This window comes from Zonotrichia leucophrys, chromosome 7 (assembly GCF_028769735.1).
Source record: "Zonotrichia leucophrys gambelii isolate GWCS_2022_RI chromosome 7, RI_Zleu_2.0, whole genome shotgun sequence".
Lineage (NCBI taxonomy): Eukaryota > Metazoa > Chordata > Aves > Passeriformes > Passerellidae > Zonotrichia > Zonotrichia leucophrys.
In genome coordinates this window covers 29,719,454-29,742,318 of record NC_088177.1, presented here as the reverse complement: position 1 = coordinate 29,742,318, position 22,865 = coordinate 29,719,454, and the positions used below count along the sequence as shown (strand labels likewise).

Below are 22,865 nucleotides of genomic sequence, written 5' to 3'. Positions count from 1 at the left end.
TACAGAGTCACAGTTGCTGGGAAGAGCTGTGTGCCCAGCCAGTCAGGAGCTGTGACCAATGGGCAGCAGATGTAGGATAGCTGGAGGATATACAAGTGACTGTGTTTTGGCTGGACAAAGGGGGTCCTCCCTGGGGCCAGACCTGAAGCTGTCCTTGTGGGTGCTTTGGTGACAGCACCCTTGCCCTGGTACCACTGTGTGACACGTCCAAGCCTTGGTGCTTCTTCCCAGCATCCCTGATGAGTGTTTTAATCCCACTTGAGTGTGAAAAGAATGCACAGGCTGTGTGTCTGCAGCAGGACACAGACAGGGTGAGAGTACCTGGCAGGGAAGCCCTAGGTGCAGGTACCCTGGCACACACGAGCCCCACAGTTCAGCTCTTTACCTAGATCTGGCTCAAGGGTACCCATTTCTGTCCCCACCCTGGGCTGGGGGGGGGGGGGCAGCGGAGACCTCTGTCTCTGACAGGAGATTCCCTTAATGCCAGCTGTAGCGTTTGTAGGACTTGTCTGACGTGCAGGGTCTCCACGGAAACCCCGCAGCATCACTCGGATTGTGGGACTGACAGAAATGTTGTATAAACAGCTCCTTTTGTGCTGGGTAATTTGCAACTTATTATGGAGCCATGAAAAGCCTCACGTTTGGAGTCATGAGCTGGGAGGGGAAGCAGAGAAAAGCTACCCAGAGCTGCCAGGCACCATGGGGAGCATGATGCCTGTGAGCAGCTCCTTGTGGAGCAGCTGGCTCCCCAGGGGACAGGTGAGCAGTGTGGGGACAAGCGCCAGGTGGGGAGGCCTCCAGCAGCGTCCCAAGGATGCTCTGCAGTGGGAAGGGGCAGCTCAAACAGAGGTGAGGCCAGGAGCTTGGCAGCCTCTCCAAGGGCCTGGGAAGGGGCTTGGTGAGTTGGTGAGGGAAGGTATCGAGCTATGGGGCATCAAGAGCTGTGAGGGGCATGGCATGCAAGACAGGATCTGCTGGGGCTGTGAGGCTGGGACTGCCCCTCTGGCTTATTTGTAGCATCACCCAAAAAGTGGGACAGGCAGCAGGGCTCAGGATGGTCAGCTGGGAAAGGTGTGCCAGGGTTGTGCCAGCCCCAGGAGCACTTATAGGTCCTAATGTCCCTGGCCAGCCTCAGTGGGGACTGCCACCCACAGCTTCTGCCCACATCCCAGGAGCCCCATCCCAGCTGGGTCCTGGCCCAGAGTCCTGCTCTGAGCTGTGCTGTGGGTCCTCACCCCTGCAGGAAGGGAGGTCTCGTGTGTGTATTGCCACAGGGACAGGGACAGCAGCCTACCTTCCCAGCTCCAGCTTGTCTCCCCATCAGCCACAAAGCAGTGATGCTGTGACAGGGCTGAGCAGCCCAGCCCTGCACAGCCATGTGGGTCCTGAGGCACCCGGGGGGCAGGGTACAAGGTTTCTCCTGGCAGCAGCACTGGCACTGGAGGCTGTGTGGTTTGCCAACAAGGGAATTGATGTGAAGCACTGTGCCCATATTAGCTCCTGTCCATGTACAGTTGGGCTGTGACCCACACCTGTGTCTTGGCAAGGGGATCCTTCTGCATTCCCGATGCCTGGGGGATGTGGGGCACTGAGCAGAGGCTGGCAGAGTGATGGTGAGCCTGTATCCTGGCTGGGCAGTGCCATGGCACACTGCAAACCTGCTGCTGGGTGCTGGCTTGTGCCTGCTGTGGCACTGGGTCTGCCCTGTTTGAGAGCACGTTGGGGACAGCACACTTTGAGGGTGCTGCTGTGCTGTGTTGATTCCATCCCAGCTGGTGTGCATGTGGGGGCTGTAGTGGGGGGGCTGTGTCCTGAGAGAGGAGTGCAACCCCTGTCCTGGGCAGTGGGGCAGGATGGACAGGTGACAGGGGACAGTGGTACAGCTGCACCGCCTGGCAGGGGGCTCGGACCCCTGCCTGCCGTGCAGACAAAGCCAGAGGTGGAGAAACCACGTACCCGCCTCAGACACGCCCCATCCCTCCCTCCCTCCCCTCTACGACGGTGGCCCTCGCCCCCCACCACCTGTGCCCTGCCTGTCCCCCACCGCTGTCACTGTGTGCCAGGGCTGGCGGGGAGGCGGAGGCGGAGGCAGGCGGGGGAAGGATGGAGGGAGGAGCACGCCAGTGATGCTTCATGCTCACAGCTCCAGCCCTCCCGAGAGCCCAACCTGGCGAGCCCCTTCCTCTCCCTCCGCCGCTCCCGGCTGCCGGCGGTCAAGGATGCTCGGAGCATCGCTGGCTGCCGCGGCGTGCTGACAGCGGGGACCCCGCCGGGAGCGGGCTGCCGTCCTGCCGGGCCTGAGTCCGTGTCACCGGGCCGGCAGGGCTCTGCAGAAGCATGAAGAAGATCTGGGTGAAGAAGCGATTTCAGGTAAGGGCTCCAGGCTGCCGTGCCGGCGGGTGCCGGGAGAAGGGGGCAGCGCCGAGAGCGGCTGGGGATGGGAATGGATGCTGATGGAGACGGGAATTGAGATGCGAATAAGGATGGGGATGGGAGTGTCCCTCCAGCCCTTCCGCTGCCCCCCGGGGCTCCCCAGGGCTTTGCACAGCGCCAGCTTCAGCCCCGCTTGCAGAGCTGCCGGCTGCTCGCCTGGCCTCGCCGGCCCGGGCAGGAGGGGCAGAGGGCAGGGGCTCGGCGCCTCCAGTGCCAACACCGGGCCGGGACCCCCTCGGGGCTCTCCGCACCGCCCTCCGTTCCCTGTGTGCCCTCTGGAGCAAATGGAGGCTGCTGCATGGCTCCCAGCCCCGGCGGCGGTGGTCACGGAGCCCGAGAGGAGGCTTTGCATGCGTCATCCCCTCCGCGTCAGGAGCATGCCTGGCACAGGCACGGCTCCTTCCTTCGCGGGCCCGCCGCTCGCTCCGCTGCCGAGCAAGCAACAAGGACGTCACTTGGCCTCCGCGGGGCGGCCAGGATGGGGAGCACACTTCCAGCAACCCCCCGCCCCCCATCCCCCGGGCACACCGGCCCGATGCGGACGCACAGCATCCCCGCTGTCACTGTGCCTGGTGGCCCAGAGGGGACCGGGAAGGGGCTGACACGCACAGCACCTTCCCGGGGTGGGAGATGCACGATGGAACACAGGTCCCCAGGGAGAGCAGGTGCTGAGGGTCCCTGTGGGGCAGGGTAGTTCACACAGCCTGGCTGCCCCTTCTGCATTTGGGGTAGCAAATCCAGGGGCTTGCCCGTGTGGCAGGGCAGGGTCCTGCAGAGCTGGCTGAGCACGGGAGGGGTATCACAACAGCCACAGCGCTGTCCCTCTGCACCAGGCAAGTTACTCACTCCCTGCCCACCTCATTCCATCCCTGCTCCCTGTCTGCCTGTCTCACACAATAGGCAGCAGTGCCATGTGGTGCTGGGCTCCACGTGCTAGGTGGTGGCAAGCTCCACAGTCCCAGGAGATCCTTCATTCCCTGTAGGCCCCATGGCCATGGTGAGGGATGCCCCATGCATGGGCCAGCACAGGACCCCAGCCTGGCCAGGTAGATCCATGCTTGGCACAGGGGAAGGAAACACCTCCAGGTCTCACCCAGCTGCCTCGTAGTGCAGGGCCGAAGCTGGGTGTGGATCCCAGCCAGCTCCTCTCTCTGCTCCAGGCTGGGTGGCACAGTGTGTGCTCCTGGGGCTCCTCCACCCCTTTTCCCAACATGCAAATGAAATCCCACACAGGAGGATTACCCCCACCCTCTGTCTGTCCCCTTTGTGCAGACTCTGATCCCACACCAAGCCCTGAGCTGTTTCTGCCCCCTTTCCATCTCCTGGCCTGGGGCTGGCCCTGCATCACCCAGCACTTACTTGCTCCCTACTGGGCTGCAGGTGGGTGCTGTGCTTGAGGTGAGTCCAGTCTATGGGGTGCCCTGATCCCTCAGCGTGCTCTGATCCTGCAGGGACCTGTTGAGAGGTGAATGGGAAGGGGCTCAGCCCCTCTGCAGCTCTGGGCAATGCAGCCCAGCTCTCTGGGTACACTCACCATATCTGATGGGGAGCCGATGGCGCCTGTCCCTGGGGAAGCCATGAGAGTACCCGATAATGGCACTCAATTGCATTTTCATTTTTTAATGGGGGAATTATCCGCCGATGGTGCAGTTAATCACTCATCTTTCCCTGGCCTGGAAGATGGGCTGCCAGCCAGAACCAGCAGAGTCAGCCGAGAAGGGGAGGTGAAGCCTGGCTCAGCCTGAATACAAATGTGTCTCGTGCAGCCGCTGCCCTCTGGCCAGCACTGCATGCAGGCAGTGGGGTTGGTGAGAACCTGAGTGCTGCCCATGTGCAGGGGCTGCCACAGCAGTGGCAGCAGCTTTGGGCATTGTGAATTGAGCCTGCTGCCCTTCAAGGGCAGCTAGCTGCTTGCCATGCTTGGCTGTCCATCCCTGGTGGGTGGCTGTCCCTGGGGTCTGGCTGTCTGTGACCTGCTTTGGAGCTGGAGGGATGGTGGGGCAGGAGGGGCTGGTGGAGCAAAGGGCTTTGAGACAGCGGGGTGTCCAGCCCTGGGCTCCCCACTGCCGAGGAGACAGGGCATGGGCCATCAGTGTCCTGGGGAGACCCTGTCACCCAGACTGGCTGGGAAGGATGCTCAGTCCTGGCAGCCCAACCCTGCCTGTCTGCACTCCACATTCCCATTCCTGCCTGCCTTGGAGATCACCCCGTCCCTCTGCTTTCCTGGGATATGGCGTCAGTGCACACTGGGTCTGGCAGACAGGCTGCCCTCAGCTGGTCCCTTCCCAGGCACGCAGGTGCCCAGGCCTGGGCTGCAGCACAGAGGGCAGCCAAGTTGGCACGGAGCTCCTGGTGCTTCCAGCCCATGCTCGGTTCCCACCTGCCCGCACAGACGGCATGGGTGAGCACAGCCCCTGCACCGACAGGCCGGTGCCCTGCTGCCAGGCAGCCTCTCTTTAACTGGCATGGCCTCGGCAGGGGAAGAAGGATGCTGTCCCTGTGCTGGGACAGTGGCCATGGTGGAGTCTGGGCCAGTGCCTGGAAGACATTTTGCTGGCCAAATCCCCATGGTGGCTTTGAAGGGGCTGCAGAGCGCTTGGGCAGCAGCCCAGGCAAATACTTCTCTGCAGGCTATGCCAGCTGTAGGCAGCAGTTCTGGGGCATCTGGGGTGTCCCACTGTCACTCTCGGGCTTGGGCTGGAGCACAGGGCTGGAGGGCACAGTGCCATCACCGAGGGGACCCCGTGCACGCGCGTGCGCTCAGGTGTGTGAGCGTGCGTGGCTGGGCATGCGCCGCACGTGCCCACCTACAGCCATCCATCTCTGCGTGTGCGTGGGGGCGTGTGCCTGTGGGGCCCGTGGGTGTGCAGCGGGGGTGCATGTCAGCGCTGCCAGGTGTGCCCTGCCTGTGGGAGGGCGTGAGTGGGGTGACATTTGTCGTGCCAGAGTGCGTGTGAGAGGTTGTGGGTGTGAGCAGAGCTGCGTGTGCTGGGATGGGGTGTGTGTGTGTGTGTGTGTGTGTGTGTGTGTGTGTGTGTGTGGTGTGGCAGCGCAGGTATCTATCACCATGCCACGGGTAATGCTCTGTTCTCTTTTCCTTTGCAGAAGACCGGCCACTCGCGGCGCTTCGGGCGCTTCACGCATGGTGCGTTGAGTTACCAGGACCCGACTCCCCCCGCTGCCCCGAGTGTGCCAGGATGGGGCCCACCACCATGCAGCAAGCAGAGGCTGGGCAGGGCTGGATTGCATCTTGCCAGCCACAAAATAGGGTCCCAGTCAGCCAGGAGCTCACAGTGTCCCCCATGCAGCTGCTCTGCTCCTGGGCCTGCAGCTCTCCTTGCTCAGGGGCTGCCAGACTGTTGTGGCTAGGATTGAGAGTCTGATGCATTAGCAGGGCACAAAGCAGTTGGTCGCGTGCTGGGCTGCAGAGGGGTGGCTTGGAGTGGGGGGAATCAGTGTGGCTCCCCACACACCTTGAGAGTGCAATGGAGAGGAGCAGTGGTGGGGCTGGGAATGTGTTTCTCACTGCAGGGGTTGTTGCTGCACTTGTGAGGGCTTGGGCAGTGGCAAGGAGGAAAGTCAGTCCTTTCCTGGAAGCATGGCACTAGTTTTCCTGAAATGGGACATTAGGGTGATACTGAAATGGCCTTGCCACATCCTGCTCGGTGGGGGGCAGCTCTTAGTGATGCCCTGCCCTGAGAATTTTGGCTTTGTCAACCGCTGTTGTGCTGTGGAGCACAGCTCTATTGTACAGCACTTGCACTGGTGGGGCAGAGGATGGACTTGTACATGCTGGGGGAGGCTGTGTGCACATGGACACGTGTCCGTGTGCTCCAGGAGTGCCCAGCTGGGCACAGACTGGGAGGGTCAGCCCCAGGCTGAGATGCCCTGCAGGCACAGAGGGATGTATGGATACTGCAGTGGTGAGGGCATGGCTCCAGGGATAGGGGTGGATGTCCTGCTGGGTGGGATGTGGCTGTGGCACAGGGAGGGAATGGTGCTGTGCACTCATGGGTGGGACGGTGTGTGCGAGGAGAGGGTCTGTGTGCAGCGCTGGAGCGGTGTGCAGTGACTGTGGTGCAAAGTGGAGACGTGCTGGGGAAGGGCTGGGGACAAGGCCCCCCCGGCTGCCCCCGCGTCTCCGCAGGCCGGGCCGATAACAGGGTGTTGATGTCTCTCTCTCTCTTGCTGCCCCTATGGAAGCGAAGTTTTCCGCTCCTGCAGGAAACAAAGCTACGGTAGGAAGACGCCTTCCCAATGCCATCACTGTCCCTATAGTGGACCCTGTGCCCCAGCCTGCCACCCTGCTCTGTCACTTCCACTGTCCCCTTGCTCTGCTTTTTTGTCCCCGTGCCACCTCTGCCAGCTGTGTTCCCACTGCTGGCACTGCTTCCCTTCCTCCCGTCATCTAACACTGTTCCTGCCTGCCCTTGCCCTGCTGGACTTTCCCACTCCTAGTCCTGCCTTTCCCTCCTGGCAGCTTGTCCCTGCAGGTCACAGGCATTTCTCCTGCCCTGGAGCTGCCTGGGCACTGTTGTCGTGCTCCTGGAGCCAATGGGTCTGCAACAGGCAGTACCAGTGTGGTCTGCTGTCTGTCTGTCTGTACCCTCACTCCCTACTCTCCCCTCCCACCCCAGACTCGGAGACAGGTGAGGATGAATCCGGCGACCCCCAGGTGACACAGCGCAGTGATCTCCAGGATGAGACGGCCTTCAGCACCCCCACGGGTGAGCAGGGACACCTGGCTGGCACTGAGCCCTGACACTGGCTGCTGGCCATGACTCCCCACAAGACCTCTGCTGGCCAGGCTTTGGGCGTGTCCATGGAGAGGGAGCTGTGATCACCCATACAAAGTGGGGAGGGCTTGAGGCAGCAGGGTGCTGCTCAGGACATGCTGGTGCTGGCACACCCCACAGTGGTTCAGCCCTCTCTGAGGAGGATGCTCATCCCTCTTCTCTCAGGTGGGTCTGACACCCTCGTGGACGCCTCCATGAACACAACGCCAACCTCGGTGCTGGCCCTGTCACAGGCAGAGGAGCGCTCCAGCTGGTCAGGCAGCCAGCAGACCGTGGTGGAGAAGGAGACGGATGCCAGCCTCTCTGCACGGGGACCCTACCTCCGTCCCGCTGCCTGGCCGCAGCCGCAGGGAACCCCAAGGCAAGCAAACACGCCGGCCCCGCGTGGCGCCGAGGTGCGGCACCTGGGCGTGGAGCCGCTGGTGCGGGCATCACGGGCTAATCTGGTGGGCACGAGCTGGGGGTCAGAGGATAGCCTGTCGGTGGCCAGCGACCCGTACGGCAGCGCCTTCAGCCTGTACCGAGGACGGGCGCTCTCGCTCCACGTGTAAGTAGCCAGCGGGAGCGCACGGAGGGGACATCGCGCTGGGGCCATCTCCTTCCAACCCCTGCAGCCATCTCCTTCCCTCCACCCGGCCTTTCTTTGCCTTCACCTTCCCCGACGAGGAGTGGGGACTCTGAGCAGTAGGCAGCCTGTTCTCGGTGAGAAGGTGGCAGCAACGCAGCCTGGGGGTGGTGTAGAGTGGGGTCCCTTTCTGCTGTGGCCAGGTTGAGGCTGGGTGTATCTCCTGTGCCACTGTTTGAGATGCAGTACCCCACCTGCAGACTATACCATGGGCATTTTCCTCTTCAACCCCACCATGGTGGGGTGCAGCCCACAGTGTGGGGAGCTGGAGGTGCACAGTGGCCTGGGACACACAGAGGCAAGTGTCTGCTCATGGTGCAGGGGTGCTGCCTCCCCAGATCCTGCTGATGTGCTCAGAGCCCCCATCCCTCCCTGCCGCCTTTGGTTCCCATACCTGCAGGCCTGCTCCTTTGACCTCCATCTTGCTCTTTTTTTTGTTTAAGGCTGCTTCTTCCACCAGAATCTCATCTCCACCTTATGATTTCCACTCTGCGTTTGCTGAGCCCCTCTGGGGGCAGTGGGATAGGAAGATATGCCCACAGCAGCATGTGCACAGGCAGGGCTTGCAGCCTTGGGGACCCCTTCTGGCCAGGCTGCACTGCCTAAGCACACCAGGACATCCCAGCAAACTGGGGCACCCCCCAGCCCCTGGTCCTGTCTGCATGGTGGCCCTGGGGAGGGACTCACTGGGTAACCCAGCATCACCCTGCTGCTCCACATGAGTACCCCTGGGCAAGGGGTCCCAGCAGCCCAGGACTCTCACCTAACCCAGCCAGCTCCCAGTAGTCTGAGGGTGACCAGACGCTGTTGCTGGGACCCCTTGGGTCTCCCCAGGCTGCCCTGACTGTTTGACCCCTTTGCCATGCCCCATTGGGCACTGTGGTGCAGGCTGGAAGCTGGGATGCAGCCAAGCAGGTAAAAGGGTGGTCTCTAAGCCATGCTCCTCTGTCTCTGCCCTTGCAGCAGCATCCCCCAGGGAGGCTACCGGAGAGATGACCTCCACAGAGGCCCTGTCTCTCCAAAGCCTGGTGCAGAGGCCCCAAGGTCCCCCGCTGCTCTGCCACTGACTGCCAAGCCACCCATCGTCCGCTCGCCATCTCCTCGCGCCGGCACAGGTCTGCAGCCGCCCGCTGGCGCCGCATCCCAGTCCGCTGCCCGTGGCCCTGGCGTCCCCTCCTTCACACCCGTGACCCCCCGCAAGAAGTCCTCGGTGCCGGTAGAGTACCAGGACATCGTTCCTGAGGAGTACGAGGAGAAGATCAAGAAGCCCAAGTCCTCTGGGTACTCACAGGGAAGCACACAGGACTCCCGCCCGCAGACACCAATGAGCGACACCTCCGGCCGCATCTCCGTGCGGGCATCGCCCAAGCTGGTGCGTGCCGGCTCCAGGATCTTCGAGCGGCTGCAGTACTTTGAGGAGCGGCAGAGGAGCCTGGAGCAGGACAGTCCCTTTCCCGCGCGGCCCCACCTGCCGCTGCGCAAGACGCGCTCCCTGGAGCAGCCCGGCAGCGGCCCGCGCCGCGCCAGCACTCCGGGAGGCTCGCGGGAGGAGCTGCGGGACGGCGGCCGCTGGGAGCCGGGCAGCACTGCAGCGTGCCGGCGCCTGGCCTTCCGGCAGAAAGCCGCCTCCTTCGACGAGCGGGGCAAGTTCGCCAACCGCGTCTACGCTATCGAGCACAAGTTTGCGGAGGAGCTGGGCCGCATCAAGCGGACGGTCTCCAAGCAGCAGCTGCGGCGCTCCCAGGAGCTCTGCAAAGCCGGGTCGCCCCCGGCATCCTCACCCCCAGCGGCCAGCGAGCCACCCGCACCCCGCGCCCCCCGCACCCCCCGCGCCCCCTCCTCTCAGGGCGCCGGCGGACGCAAGGCACTGCCCCCCAAGAGCTGCCCGCCGGCAGAGAGCACACACGTCATCCAACACCTGGCGCTTTCCAGCGTGGCCTTGGTGGGACCTGACGGGGAGCCGCTGCCAGGGGGGCAGCGCGGGAAGAGAGCCCCGGTGGGGGGAGGTGGGGCGGCTGGACAGCCCAGCTCAGCGGAGGATGCCAGGAAGGGCCTGCAGCAAGAAGGCGTTGGGGAAGTGAAGAAGAAGGAGCAGTGGCCATTGAAACAAGCCAGCCCGCAGGGAAGGGTGGCCCTCTCGCAGGCGGGGCCCGCCGAAGGCAGTCTGTACCCCGATGGAGGCCCCGCCCGTGGCCCCGGGGCACTGAACGAGGCTCTGGCTGCCCGGCTGGCCGTGCCCCACGGACTGTACCGGCGGCCAGAGACGCCCACAGAAGTGCGGTTCCTGCCCTGGGCAAAGCCGGGCATGGAGCAGGAAGCTCGCCTGGAGCGAAGCTGGGCAGGACAGCACGGTGTGGGCAGGGATGTGGAGAGAAGGCAGATGAAAGTGTCAGAGAAGAAAGAGAGTGGCCGGATGGCTCAAGAAGGCAGGAGCACACGGAGCAAGGGGAAGGGACGCCGAGCCAGGCCCACCTCTCCAGAGCTAGGTATGGGCATGGCCTTCTGCCCTCCTGCAGGCACAAAGCTGGCCTGGCCAGCCCCTGGGTGGGCTGGGCAACCTTCATCCTGCCCCTGGGAGGTGTGGTGAGCCCAGGGGTGGAGGGACAAGACTCTGGGGTAGTTGGCACCAAGCAGTGCCATAAGAACAGACCAGCCTGTCTGCCAGTTTGCTGGGCCTTGAGGTTACAACACTTGCTATCTTCTCCATACCTCTTGTCTGGCACAGGAAAGATACAGCACTCTGAATTGTGGTCTGGGACACAGGGGACCCACTGCAACTTGTCCTGTCTGGGCCGTGCTCGGTGGTCCAGGCAGGGCATGCAGCCCAAGCTTCCCCAGGGGAAGGTGGTTTGGTTGGGCGAGAGGTGTCCTGCCCATCGCAGCATGCAGCAGTTAGACCACACTATACCTGAGCTGGCAGCTTTTAGGCTCTGCTCTAGCCAGAGAAGTGTCAGGCCCACGTGTCTAAGGCTCCTGGCACAGCCTCAGGACTTTTGTCCGTGTGCTGGGGCCATGAGAGGGGAGGGAGCTGGGAGGTGCTTGCTGATGTATTGGGGTACAGCAGGCACCATCCCATGAGGGACTGGGGGAAGTTCAGGGTGGGGGATGCAGCAAGCTATATGACCCTCATTCTTCCACACCCCACTGTCACCTCATTTCTTATGCCCTATGGGGATGTACAACAAGCTGTATGCTTCCTGCCCCTTCCCGGTCCCCTGTCTTGTCCCCACTGCCTGCTCTGAGCCATGGTGGATCCTGATGTGTCCATTCCATCCACTGCATGGCCCGAGTACCTGCTCACGCCCCAGAGAGGGTGTGGCTGAGCAGTGGGTTGGGAGACCCATGCTCTGCCTGCATGCAGCCCTGCATGGCACAGTTCCCCTGCTGACAGCCACGGGGCCCCTCTCTCCCTGCGCAGAGTCCTCAGATGACTCCTATGTCTCAGCGGGTGAAGACCCCCTGGAAGCCCCCATCTTTGAGATCCCCATCCAGGACATGGCCGTTGTCGTGGGGGCAGAGGTGCTGCTCAAGTGCATTGTCACGGCCAACCCCCAGCCAGAAGGTGAGCTGCCCTGGAGCGGGGTGTCAAGGTCACGGTGCGGCAGAGGGACTCCCTGCATGCCCATGTCCCACCTGCACGGTGTGAGTGGGACACCCAGGCTGAGCTGGGTGTCTCAGGGGAGGTGATGTGCCCGCCCTGGGAGCACCCTTCTGCCCTTCCTCCCCTCAGACAGCAGTGAAGTGCTTGGGCACTGCCTGCCAGGACACGGGGCAGAGGACAAGGTGCTTGCTGTCCCCCAGTGCTGGGCAGGGCTGTTGGGAAAGTGGGAGAAGGGCTACTGAGCGCTGCGCGGGCAGGGACGGTGATGCAACCTGATCTAGTGGGCGGCGTCCCTGCCCATGCCGAGGAGGAGAGGGGGATCGTGTTGGGACTAAATGATCATCAGGGTGTCTTCCAACCCTGATGGTTTCTTCGTCATGTCTTGAAGACACCAGGGTGTCTTCAAACCCTGTGTTTTCCCGGGGCCAGGAGCTTAGGGCTGATGGCCTCCGGGCACGCTGTATCCAGGAAGTGCGCGGGGGCAGCTGGGCATCCAGGACCGGTGCCAGTCGCCAAAGCCAGGCAGAAGCCAAGCCGCTCTAATTCCCTCTTCCAGCCTCCGCTGGAGGGCAGGAGGATGTCAGGAAGCAGATAGGAACCAGCCACGCTCTCTCCGTCGGAGGGCCGTGGATCCCGGAGCTGCTCCCCATAGCAAATGGGTTCTCAGGCCAGGCCAAGGAGCGCCTGGCCTCCCCGGGCCCCTGCGCGGGCCCCGGGAAAGCTCGGGCTGTGCTGCCCACGCGTGACCCGCGCCTCTGCCGGCAGTGTCCTGGAGGAAGGACGGGGTCCCGCTGCGGAGCAGCACGACGCGCCCCATCAAGGCGGAGGGCGAGCGCCACACGCTGCTGGTGCGTAGCGCCCGGGTGGCGGACGCCGGGCTCTACACGGTCACCGCGGCCAACGAGGTGGGGGCCACCTGCTGCAGCGCCATCCTCAGCGTGCGGCCCGGTAAGTAGCGCGGCCGGAGGGACCCCGGGAGGCAAGGAGGGAGGCAGACAGGGAGGGAGCGAGGGCTGGCGCCGCGGCAGGCTGGCTGCCAGCTCTGCCGCTGCTGTCACTGGGAAGAAACCGGCTTCCTTACCCTACAAGGCTCGGTCTGAACCAAAGCAGCTGACGTGCTCCCGGCAGCCATGGCAGGATCCTGCCGTGGGGGGAGAGGGGTCAGGCTGTGAGCATCCCCTGGCGCCCAGCAAGCAGCCCGGTGTCCGGCCCCCACACCTGCCCCGTGTCCCGCTAGACATGGGGGTACCTCAGCCTGCTCTACAACCCGCAGACCATGTGGGTACCCCTGCCCTCAGCCTGCAAACCCTGTGGGTACTCCTGCCTCCAGCATGTGCGCCGTGGGGATATCCCAGCCGGCTCCCCGCCCCGCAAATTGTGGATATATCCCTGCGTTCCGCTCCGACAGCCGCGGGGAGACCCCCGCCCCACAAACCATTACCTGTGGGGACACCCTGCCTGCCCACCGAGCTGCTAGCGGGGAGAAGCCCCCGGCGCTGGCCATGGGGATACCCAGCCTGCTGCGGCCCCAAAGCCCTCCCCATTCCAAGAGAGTGTTTCTGGGCGGCCGGCAGAGGCTCAGAGCCGCCCCGAGGGCTGGAAGGACCCCAAACTCCCCCGCTCCGTGGTTAGGCGGGACAGGGCACCCAGGGGCAGCCGCGGCCGGGCAGGGCACAGCGGTGGGGGCCGGGAGGGGCCCGGCAGACCCCGGCCCGCCGCGGGCCCTCCCCCAGCTGCTGGCCCAGCCCCGGGGGCCGGCCGGCGCTGGGGCGGGGAGGGCTCAGCGGGCCGACGGCGCTGCGGGCGGGAGCGCCCGGCACCGGCAGCGCCGCGGGCACCGAGCGAGGGTGGTTCGGCGGCGTGGCGCGGCTCGGCTCGCGGGGCTGCTGTGGCCCCGGTGAGTGCGGGGTGCTTCGGGGGCGAGGGGAGGGTGCGGACAGGGGGAAGTTGGGCTCAGGCTCCCAGCCCTCCGCTGGAAGCTGCCCGCGGGTATCACGGAGGCGCGGGGACACAGCCCTTACCCCGTACCGGGAAGGCCGCCTGCCACTCCCGGCGCAGGGCAGGGAGTTAGAGAGCGCTCCGGCGGGCGGCCGGAGGGGGCTGGAATCCCCATGGTGGCGACTGGGCTCTGTCGGTCGCCCGTGCCGGTCGCCGCTCCCCATCCCGTCCCCGCCGGCCCCCGTGTCCCGCACTCCGCGAGTCCCCCAGTGCGGCCCCCGATGGCGGGCGGGCTGCAGGGGGGAGCGCAGCTGCCAATGTCACCTTCAGCCGTGCCGGCCCGGGCAGGGACAGCCATCCCGGGAATCCGGGCGGCTTAAGGATGGGAGCGCGGGCTGCTGCGTAAGAGCCACTTGAGCCCTGCTGTCGCCTTGCGGAATATCGCGTCCCCTTATCATCCCGCGGCATGCTTGCAGCTCACCCCCTCCCCCGGCGCGGCCACGCACCCCTTCGCTGCCGGCCCCTGCCGAGCCGGGATGTGCGGCGGGGTGCGTGTCCACGCCTGTAATGCAGGGTAGGGGAAAGGGGTGCCCTAACCCGCCTGTCTGGCCCCGGTTTCTGCCAGCTCCTTATCCAGCCTCTCCTGTGCTAGCACCCGTTGTGGAGCGGCATGGGAGCTTGCCCCCCGCCGTCGGCCAGGTCAGCCCCATCACATCGGATGAGGAGTACCTGAGCCCACTGGAGGAGTTCCCAGAGTCCGGCACCCCCCAGCACCGACCGGCCATGAAGCTGCAGCCAAGAGCCGAGCATGGGGCTGCCCGCAGCTCCCCTGAGACCACCTTCAAGGCTTCACCCACCTTCGAGGTGAGATAGCAAATCCCCCAGGACTGGTAGAGGGGTGCAGTGCCCTGTGACTCCGGTACCATGGTTTTCGGTGCCTGGAGGTGCTGGGTCAGATCTTCCTAGCCCTTGGTCTGATGTGGGGTCCTGCCAGCACCTGGGCAGGCTCCATCCCACCAGCTTGCCTGGTACTCCTGTTGTGATAGGGGACAGACAGACAGCCCTGGGTGCAGTGGTGGGGTGCATGGTCCTGTGTGCTGACGGTGCTTACTGCTCTCTGACCCCTCTTTCCCCAGGTATCCTTGTCGGACCAGTCGGTGCTGGAGGGGCAGGATGTTAGCATGAGCGTCCGCGTCCGTGGGGAGCCCAAGCCCATCATTTACTGGTGAGTCCTGCTGTTCTCTGGGATCACAGCTGGGCAGGAAAGGAGGGGACAGGCACAGTGACCCCTCCATTTGGGGATAGTTGCATGGAGCTCTGATCCTGAGCAGGGAGTGTTGGAGAAGGTTTTTCTGGGGACACCCAGACTGTGTGTGCAGGGCCAGGTGTGACCACGATGCTCTGCCTCTGTCTGGAGCAGGCTGAGAAACAGGCAGCCAGTGAAGTATGGGCGCCGGCACCACGCGGAGGAGGCAGAGGGCGTGCGGGGGCTCTTCACGCTGCACATCCTGGCGGCGGAGCACACCGACACCGGCTTCTACACCTGCAAGGCCGTCAATGAGTATGGCACCAAGCAGTGTGAGGCCAAGCTGGAGGTCAGAGGTAAAACTCCCTGAGTATGTCACCCAAGAACCTGAGAGGCCAGCTGGCTCTAGTGCCCTGCATGAGCTGTGGGGAAGGCACCACTGCAGGCCCTCCACTTGGTGGTGTGACATAAGAAGGGGACAAGCCAGCTCCCCTGAGGTGGCACAGGTGGGGAACAGGAAAGTGGAGCTGAGTGCCTGGGGCTGTCCGCAGAGGCTGGTCCTGCAGCAGAAGGCAGTCTGCCTTGCTGTCTCCTCCAGATGTGCAGCCCTGGGTCCCACCTGTTGCCTGCTGTTCCAGAGCCCCACTGATCTGACCCAGACCCAACTGCTTCTCACAGCCCAGCTTCACCCCACACACACACTTATGGGGCGAAGTGCTGCCCCTGGCTCACCAGGGAGGGCTTTTGGCCTTGGGGGCTCTGTAGGAAACATGTCCTCATGCCCTGCAGCTTGCTCCCTCCTTGCCCCAGGCTACCTGCAAGCTCTGTGCCAGGCACAGGGCAATTGCAGGGGGTCCCTCCCTGCCCATTTCCAGCAATGTCCCACACTCACGGGACTTCACTGTCCACTCCCCTTTCCTCGCTATCGCTCCCCAGCCCTGCTGTGGTCCTCCTAGGACCCCAAAGTATGTGTGCAGTTTTGAGGGGGTGAGGGGGGAGTTGGGACTGATATCCAGGCTCTACCTGGTATCCCCAAGGCCAGGGAAGGGGCCTGTGGGGATGAGTGATGCTGCCTCCCTCCTCTTGCCCTTTGCTGTGTGTGCCCTGCTCCCCCAGCCCTACCCGCTGATGGCTGCCTGAGCCCCCTGAGCTGTGCCGATCCCAGCCCGGCCTTGGCTGCGCTGCTTGCACGCTGCCTGCCGGGATAGCGCTCCCAGCCCACAGCAAAGCGCGGCGGCACGGGGGCGGGAGCGGAAGCCGTCCCAGTGTCCCACGACGGGCAGGAGCCGGGCTGCAGGGGCGATGCCGAACCCCGGCCCTTCTTGGGGGGCTCAGCAGATGGCTCCGTGCCTTGCTGCCCACTCGCACCCCTCGTGCTGGCGCTGGTATGTGTGTCCGTGCCGCTCCCGTCGCTGCTGCACTAACCCTTCCGCTTGCTGACTGCGGTTTTTGTCTGTACGCAGGGGGAGTACGATAAGGGGGTGCATCTCTCAGAGCCGCGGCTGCGGGGCTCTTAGTTGGACACCTCTTAGGCAGTGGACCTCACCTTGTGTTATTACCTCCTTCTCCATCCGCCGCCTCGTCCTGGACGCACCGCGGGGACGCGCGGGCCTCGACTGCGGGCCGGGGCTCGCCAGATGGCCGGGGCAGGCGGCACTGAGGCGGGTGGGGGAGCAGCAGGGGAGCAGCAGGCGCCCCTCAGCCGGGCCAGGGTGCCCATATGATGCTGTCTTGTCTCTTGCTCCATCCGTTTGTCCCTGTCTGTGTGTTCTGCTGCCTCTCTCTTGCTGCCCAGGGAAAGGGAGCAGGGAGCTGAGCCCGCGGTTGCCGCCGTGCCGGCCAGGGCTGTAGGGAAGGAGCTGCAGGGTGGTGGCAGCTCTGTGACAGTCACCTTGGAGCACGGGAGACAGGAGCCCCCAGGGACCCCACAGGGGAACACCCTGCGTGAGGTGCAGGCGGGAGGGAGATCATTGGCCCCTTTGGCTCACGGTGGCCACTCAGGTGCCAGCTTGGCCACCAAGACACGTCCCTTGTAGCCCTAGGGCTTGGGTCCCTCAGGAGCATCCCCTGGCTGTGGGTCTCTTCTTCCCAGGGAGGGGGCTTGATGGGGGGGGCGGGCTGCGAGGCCGTGACCCTTTTTTTTTTTGTAGCTCTAATAAAATCTGTTTGGTAAAGCGCTGTGTGGTGTGTTCCTGGCACGGGCACCTCCCCTCACCCCCAGCCCCCTCCCTGCTCAGCTCTGCTTTCCACATCTCGCCTCCCATCCCACCCTTCCCTGCTGCACTCCCTGCCCGCTGCACCAGGCCCCCTCCCTGCATGAACCACTGCCCTGCATGTATTCCCACTCCATCCCTGCTACCCTCTCATGGTTGCTTTTCAGTTGCTGAGATGCATCTCTCTCTTTCTTTCTCTCTCTCCCCCCTCCCCGGGCAGCTCGCCCCGAGTGCCAGTCCCTGGCCATCGTGGTTCCCCTGCAGGACTTGGTGGTCGGGGCGGGGGAGCTGGCGGTCTTTGAGTGCATGGTGGCCGGCCCGCCAGACATGGACGTGGACTGGCTGTCCCGGGGCCGGCTGCTCCAGCCTGCACTGCTCAAATGCAAGATGCATTTTGATGGGCGCAAGTGCAAGCTGCTGCTCACCTCTGTGCATGAAGATGACAGCGGAATCTACACCTGCAAGCTCAGCACTGCCAAAGGTAAGCGGTGGGCATGCAGCTCCCCCAGGGGGGGTCTCACTCAGGGCTTGGCCCTAGCAGGGGGAAAGACCCCCCTACCTTGGGCTCAGGGCTCTTGTTCCCAGGGATGTAGCTGTGAGTGCTGGAGATGGGGTACAGGGAGACAGGGGAATAGGGAGTGGGTGGTGCCCCAGGTGCTGGGAAGATTTCTCAGGGAAAAATGAGATGCACACCTGGTGTGCATCAGTTCTTGGGCTCTGGTACCCTGAGCCCTGCAGCTCTGTCCCACCCCATTCCACTCAGCTCCTCTGCCAGCATGCATGTGGCTCCCTGAGACATGGGAAGATGCATTTGTTCCATGGGTGCACCCAGTGGATGCAGGCCTGGAGTCCACGTGTCTCTGTCCCCTGGCTTCAGAGCTTGTGGGCATCCTGCTCCAGTACTGATGTGTCTCTGCTGGCTTGGGAGGTGGTGGGGAAATGGGCAAGGAGTCAGAGCTTCCCAGCCTCTCCCACCAAACCACACTGACGGCAGCTCAGCAAGAGTTGCACGGGCCTCTGTCCCATGGCTCTGGCACACCTGTGTCTGTGCATCCTGCCCACAGCTCTGACCCACACGGAATCCACTCTCCTGCCCATCTAGGCAGCAGGGCTGGAGGGGCATTGCAGGGAGAAGCAGCATTCCCTGCACCCTGCGGTTGGTGCCTGTGCAATCCTCCATGAAGGAGGCTGTATTCCCATGGGGCCTTGAAGGCAGCAGCAGTTTGGGGCTCAGGCAGGTGAGGGTGTGCCTGAGAATGGTGTTGCCCAGTCCTACCCAGGGTGGGTGACAACACCATCGTTGCAAAGTGGTCCCTGCTGGAAATCCGCTCACCTGGAGCATCGAGCCTGCTCGTGTCCCCATGCTGCTCCTTGGATGCTGCATGTGCTGGCACTACCTGCTCAAGCATTGCTGCCCCATTCCCAAGGGGGTAGCCAGCTGTGATCTCCTGCCCTGCGGGGAGGACAGGGCATGCTCCCACCCACCTTGCTCTGGCACCTGTACTGCTGTGCAGAAGGGAAAGAGGTAGCCTGCTGCCATCAGAACCCCAGCCCTGGGCATGGGGACCTTGCACATATTTGTGCCCCCTGCCCTGCACAGGGACAGAGCCTGGAACCCCACACAGCCGGGCTCAGCGCACACCATGTGTGGGGTATGCTCACCCACAGCACACTGGGTGCTGGGCTGCAGCCAGGGGGTGTCACAGGCTGCTCCTGCACTGCACAGGCCCGTGCTGTGGGGCTCACAGGGCCTGCTCTCCTCGCAGATGAGCTGACCTGCAGTGCCCGGCTGACGGTGCAGCCCTCTGTGCAGCCGCTCTTCACCCGCAAGCTGGAGGATGTGGACGTGGTGGAAGGGCGGACAGCGCGCTTTGTCTGCATGATCAGTGGGACTCCCCCTCCGACGGTTACCTGGACTCACTTTGGTAACCACCAAGCTCAGAGAGCTTGCCAAGGGCCCTGCAGGGAGACCTCATCTCCTTGGGGGCTGCACCCTAAGGCTGCAGCTGGCTGGGGCTGGAGGGGATGCTGCTGCTGATGGTGGTGTGTGTTTCTGCACAGGCCTGCCAGTGCAGGAGGGGGAGAACGTGCGGATTCAGCAGGACGGAGGGCTGCACTCACTGGTCATTGTGCATGTGGGCAGTGAAGATGAAGGGCAATACAAGGCAACCGCCAGGAACATCCATGGCCATGTGGAGTGCTCTGCTGAGCTCTATGTGGAGGAGCCACGGCCATCTGCAGCCTCCCAGATGTAAGAGCTGGATGGTCACTGGAACCTGCTTCCCCCTGCTCGCTCCTCTCTGGGAGCTGGTATCCAACAGGCTTATGCAAAGCCTAGGGCTGGGGCTGAGCTGGGGTCACTGCATCCTGCTCCCATTGTGAGCATCTGTGGGCTCTTGCAGCTCTAAGCTGGAGAAGATGCCATCCATCCCAGAGGAGCCAGAGCAGGTGGAGACAGAGACAGAGTGCTTCACCATGCCTGATTTCCTGAAACCACTGCACAACCTGGACGTGGTGGAGTCAAAGGAGGCCGTGCTGGAGTGCCAGGTGGCCGGGATGCCCTACCCCTCCATCACCTGGTACCACAATGGCTCTCGAATTGACAGCACAGATGACCGCAAGATGATGCAATGTAGGACTCCTCGTTGCCTTCCCCATTCCCTGGGGTCCCTCTACATGGGGTGGGAGAAAGGGGAATACCTTTAGAGGAGGCATCACCCCCCAGACCTTTTCACCCCATGAGGCAGGAAGGGGAGCTCTGTGCTGCTTAGCTGGTAGGGTCTTACCTGTGTTCCCCTGTTCTCCACCAGATAAAGACATCCATCGTCTGGTATTCACGGCTGTGAGCCACGCACATGCTGGTGTCTACAAAAGTGTCATTGCCAACAAAGTGGGGAAGGCCACGTGCTATGCACACCTCTATGTCACCGGTAAGCAGCAGCAGACACCACCTGGGATGTGTGGCCACTCGCAGCCACCCTGCCAGGCTGTGACCCAGGATCGTCGTGAGGTCCTAGGGGAATAGGATCACAGGGCAGTTTAGGTCCGAGGGGACATCAGGAGGTCTCTAATCCAAAATAAAAGTGGGGCCAGCAGTGCAGTTCTCATCTTGTGTGGTCAGGAGCCATCCCTGGACCACTAGGTCCTGCATGAAACTTGCTGGCAGTGCCAGTGCCACAGGGGCTGGCAGGCTGAGCCCCCACCAGGAAGCCATAAAGGATTACTGGTCTCATCCATCCCCTCAGCCAGTATCTCCCAGAGCAGGAGGCAGGTGCCCTGGTAAGCTGGGGCAGTGGCTATGCTTACAACCCTGCCCACCTCCCCCTGCAGATGTGGTGCCAACCCCCCCAGACGGCCCCCCCACTGTGGCCTTAGTGACTGGCAGAGCCATCACGCTGACCTGGAACAAGCCCAAGTGGCTGGACGCTGCCATAGGTAAGGGGGCAGGCTATGGGCAGGAAGCTGGCAGGGGGTGGGCAGTGCCATGATGGGACATATGCAGTAGCTCCATGCCAGCGGCTCTGCACTGACCCTCTCCCCTTTCAGACCCTAACTCGGTGACCTATGTGGTGCAAATGCAAGTGCTGGGCACGATGCAGTGGGTGGTGCTGGTGAGTGGTGTGCAGGACACCACGTACACAGTGCACAGGCTGACCAAGGGTGCCCAGTACCTCTTCCGTGTCATCACTGCCACTCCCAAGAGCAACAGCAAGCCCTCCCCACCTGTGGGGCCCGTGCAGCTCCTGGACCGGGGTGAGAAGGGCAGTGGGGAGGGAGTGGGTAGCTGGGCTAGAGGTCTCTGTCCCTTGTTGGGTGACAAGCTGCCCAGGGCTGGGTGGCATGGAGTGGGCAGGGGTTGGTGAAAATGCATTTGGCAGGTCCCTACCTGGAGGAGGCCCCAGTCATCCTGGACAAACCAGATGTGGTGTATGTGGTAGAAGGCCAGCCAGCCTCCATCACCATCACCCTCAACCATGTGGAGGCCACTGTCACCTGGAAGAGGTAGGACATGGCACTGTGCCTTGTTGCCTGCCCCGTGCCTAGCATCACCCCACAGGATGCACACAGAGGGATTTCCACCTCTTCATGCAGCCCACTGTGTGTGGGTGGGGGGCTCCTTCCCTGGGGTTGGTCTGGGTGTGCACACAAGGATGATGTCCAGGGCTCTGAAGAGTTGTGGGGTGCCATCTGTAGGGTATTAAGGGGCAAGAGCCATTTAGGAGGCAGAGCTAGCAACAGAATGTGAGCCCTTGTAGGGGCTGTGGGGTGGGAACTGGGGCTGACTGTGGGTAAGGAGGTGGTCCTGGGCTGCGGGGTGGGATCTGTCAATGGGGCAGTGGTTCTGCCTGTGGAGCTGTGATGTGACAGCTGCTGTGCATGCAGGGCTGGGCAGGTGCTGGGGGAACTGGAGGACACGTGTGAGATGATGATGCCAGACGACGACCAGCACTGCCTGCGGTTGCTGCGCGTGGGCCGGGGGGCTGGGGGGCTGCTGGCCTGTGAGGTGAGCAACCGCCATGGCACTGCCCACTGCACCCTGCACCTCCGCCTCGCAGGTACGTGCCCCTGCACGGGGAGGGTGTCCTTCTGCTGGGGGTGCCACCCTATGGTGCTCCAAGCCCATATGCTGGGGGGGGGGGGGCATTGCCCCATGGTGCCCCATGCCCGTATGCCATGAGGGCACTGCCCCACAATGTGACACTGATCCTCACTCCTTCGCGTTCGTATCTCATAGTCATGCTGACCTGTAGGGTGGCAATCATGGGGATGATAAATCATGAACCATGCATTGGCACTGCTGCTCGGTGTCCCATACCCATGTCTGACCTGAGCAGAGGTGTCCTATAAGTACATGGGGAGGCAGTGCCTCATGGTGCCCCTTAGCCATGGATGCCATGGGTGGCACTGCTGCAGGGTGTCCCATGTCTGAGTATAATTGGAAGGCACTGCTCCCAGCGTCCTATAGGCAAGAACCATAAGGGACACCTCCACAGTGCCCCACAGTGTCCCACAGTACCCCACATCCACAGGTAATGAGAGATGCATTACCACACTGTCCCATGCCTGTGTGCTGAGAGTGGCACTGCCCCACAGTGCCCCACTCCAAAGGGGAACTGCCGAATGCTGCTGCAGACATATGCCATTAGTGTTTGCCCTCCCACTTCCATGTGCATTGGAGTGGCACTGCCCCATGTCACTCCATGCCCCTACCCTGCTTGCAGAACCTCACAGCTGTACGCTCTGTGCAACTGGCAGGGGCTGGCACTGCCCCATGGTGCCCCATGCCCCATCTCTTGGCAGAGGCACCGCGCTTTGAGTCCATCATGGAGGACATTGATGCCCAGGAAGGGGAGACACCACGATTTGCTGTGGTGGTGGAGGGGAAACCGCTGCCGGACATCATGTGGTACAAGGTGGGCTGGGAGCCCCCAACCCCTTCCTGAACCATATTCCCACGAGACCCACAAATTTCACAGCATCACTGGGGTTGTTGCACTGGTGATAAAGGATGTGTCCCATGCCCTACCCATGGGGAAAGGGTGGTGGGAGTTGGTCAGGGATGGGACAGGACGCCCCCAATACCCCTGCTTCCCTCAGGATGGGGAGCTGCTGGAGGAGAGCAGCCACCTGAGCTTCGTGTATGAGGACAATGAGTGCTCGCTGGTGGTGCTGGGGGCTGCCGAGCCTGACAGCGGTGTCTACACCTGCACAGCCAAGAATCTGGCTGGGGAGGTCTCCTGCAAAGCAGAGCTGGTGGTGCGGGCAGGTACGGCTGACTGGCTCCCCAGTCCCTGAGGGTAGAGCCTGGTTGTCTGGCTTGCCCCTTGCCAGCGCCTTTCCTTCTCCCAGCCCAGCCCACTGTGGATGCCACCATGGAGGAGGATGCGCTGCACAAGGCACGACGCCTGACCGACTACTATGATGTGCACGAGGAGATCGGGAGGTAGGCGGGCCTGGCATGATGGGGCATCCTGGGTACTGCAGGGACGGGGGCACTGGAGCCAGGCTGCAC

General features: G+C 63.2%; 1 protein-coding gene across 6 annotated transcripts in view; it reads left to right on the top strand.

Annotated features, from left to right (window-relative positions):
- Nucleotides 1-2,004: 2,004 nt before the first annotated feature.
- The window catches only part of SPEG (striated muscle enriched protein kinase), a 30,949-nt gene continuing 10,088 nt past the window's right edge, over nt 2,005-22,865 (top strand). The window contains exons 1-23 of one of the 6 annotated variants that reach the window (XM_064718487.1): nt 2,006-2,370; nt 5,539-5,578; nt 6,642-6,671; nt 7,071-7,160; nt 7,395-7,776; nt 8,818-10,340; nt 11,273-11,416; nt 12,221-12,403; nt 14,019-14,257; nt 14,530-14,618; nt 14,814-14,995; nt 17,073-17,333; nt 18,619-18,777; nt 18,914-19,103; nt 19,255-19,484; nt 19,663-19,782; nt 20,183-20,287; nt 20,399-20,605; nt 20,731-20,854; nt 21,236-21,408; nt 22,154-22,266; nt 22,451-22,619; nt 22,703-22,796. In XM_064718487.1, the coding sequence (XP_064574557.1) occupies nt 2,338-2,370; nt 5,539-5,578; nt 6,642-6,671; nt 7,071-7,160; nt 7,395-7,776; nt 8,818-10,340; nt 11,273-11,416; nt 12,221-12,403; nt 14,019-14,257; nt 14,530-14,618; nt 14,814-14,995; nt 17,073-17,333; nt 18,619-18,777; nt 18,914-19,103; nt 19,255-19,484; nt 19,663-19,782; nt 20,183-20,287; nt 20,399-20,605; nt 20,731-20,854; nt 21,236-21,408; nt 22,154-22,266; nt 22,451-22,619; nt 22,703-22,796 (4,880 nt within the window). In that variant the 5' untranslated portion in view covers nt 2,006-2,337. Of the gene's footprint in view, nt 2,371-5,538; nt 5,579-6,641; nt 7,161-7,394; nt 7,777-8,817; nt 10,341-11,272; nt 11,417-12,220; nt 12,404-14,018; nt 14,258-14,529; nt 14,619-14,813; nt 14,996-17,072; nt 17,334-18,618; nt 18,778-18,913; nt 19,104-19,254; nt 19,485-19,662; nt 19,783-20,182; nt 20,288-20,398; nt 20,606-20,730; nt 20,855-21,235; nt 21,409-22,153; nt 22,267-22,450; nt 22,620-22,702; nt 22,797-22,865 lie in introns of all 6 variants that reach the window. The other 5 variants (XM_064718486.1, XM_064718484.1, XM_064718485.1 and 2 more) reach the window with 5 other exon arrangements.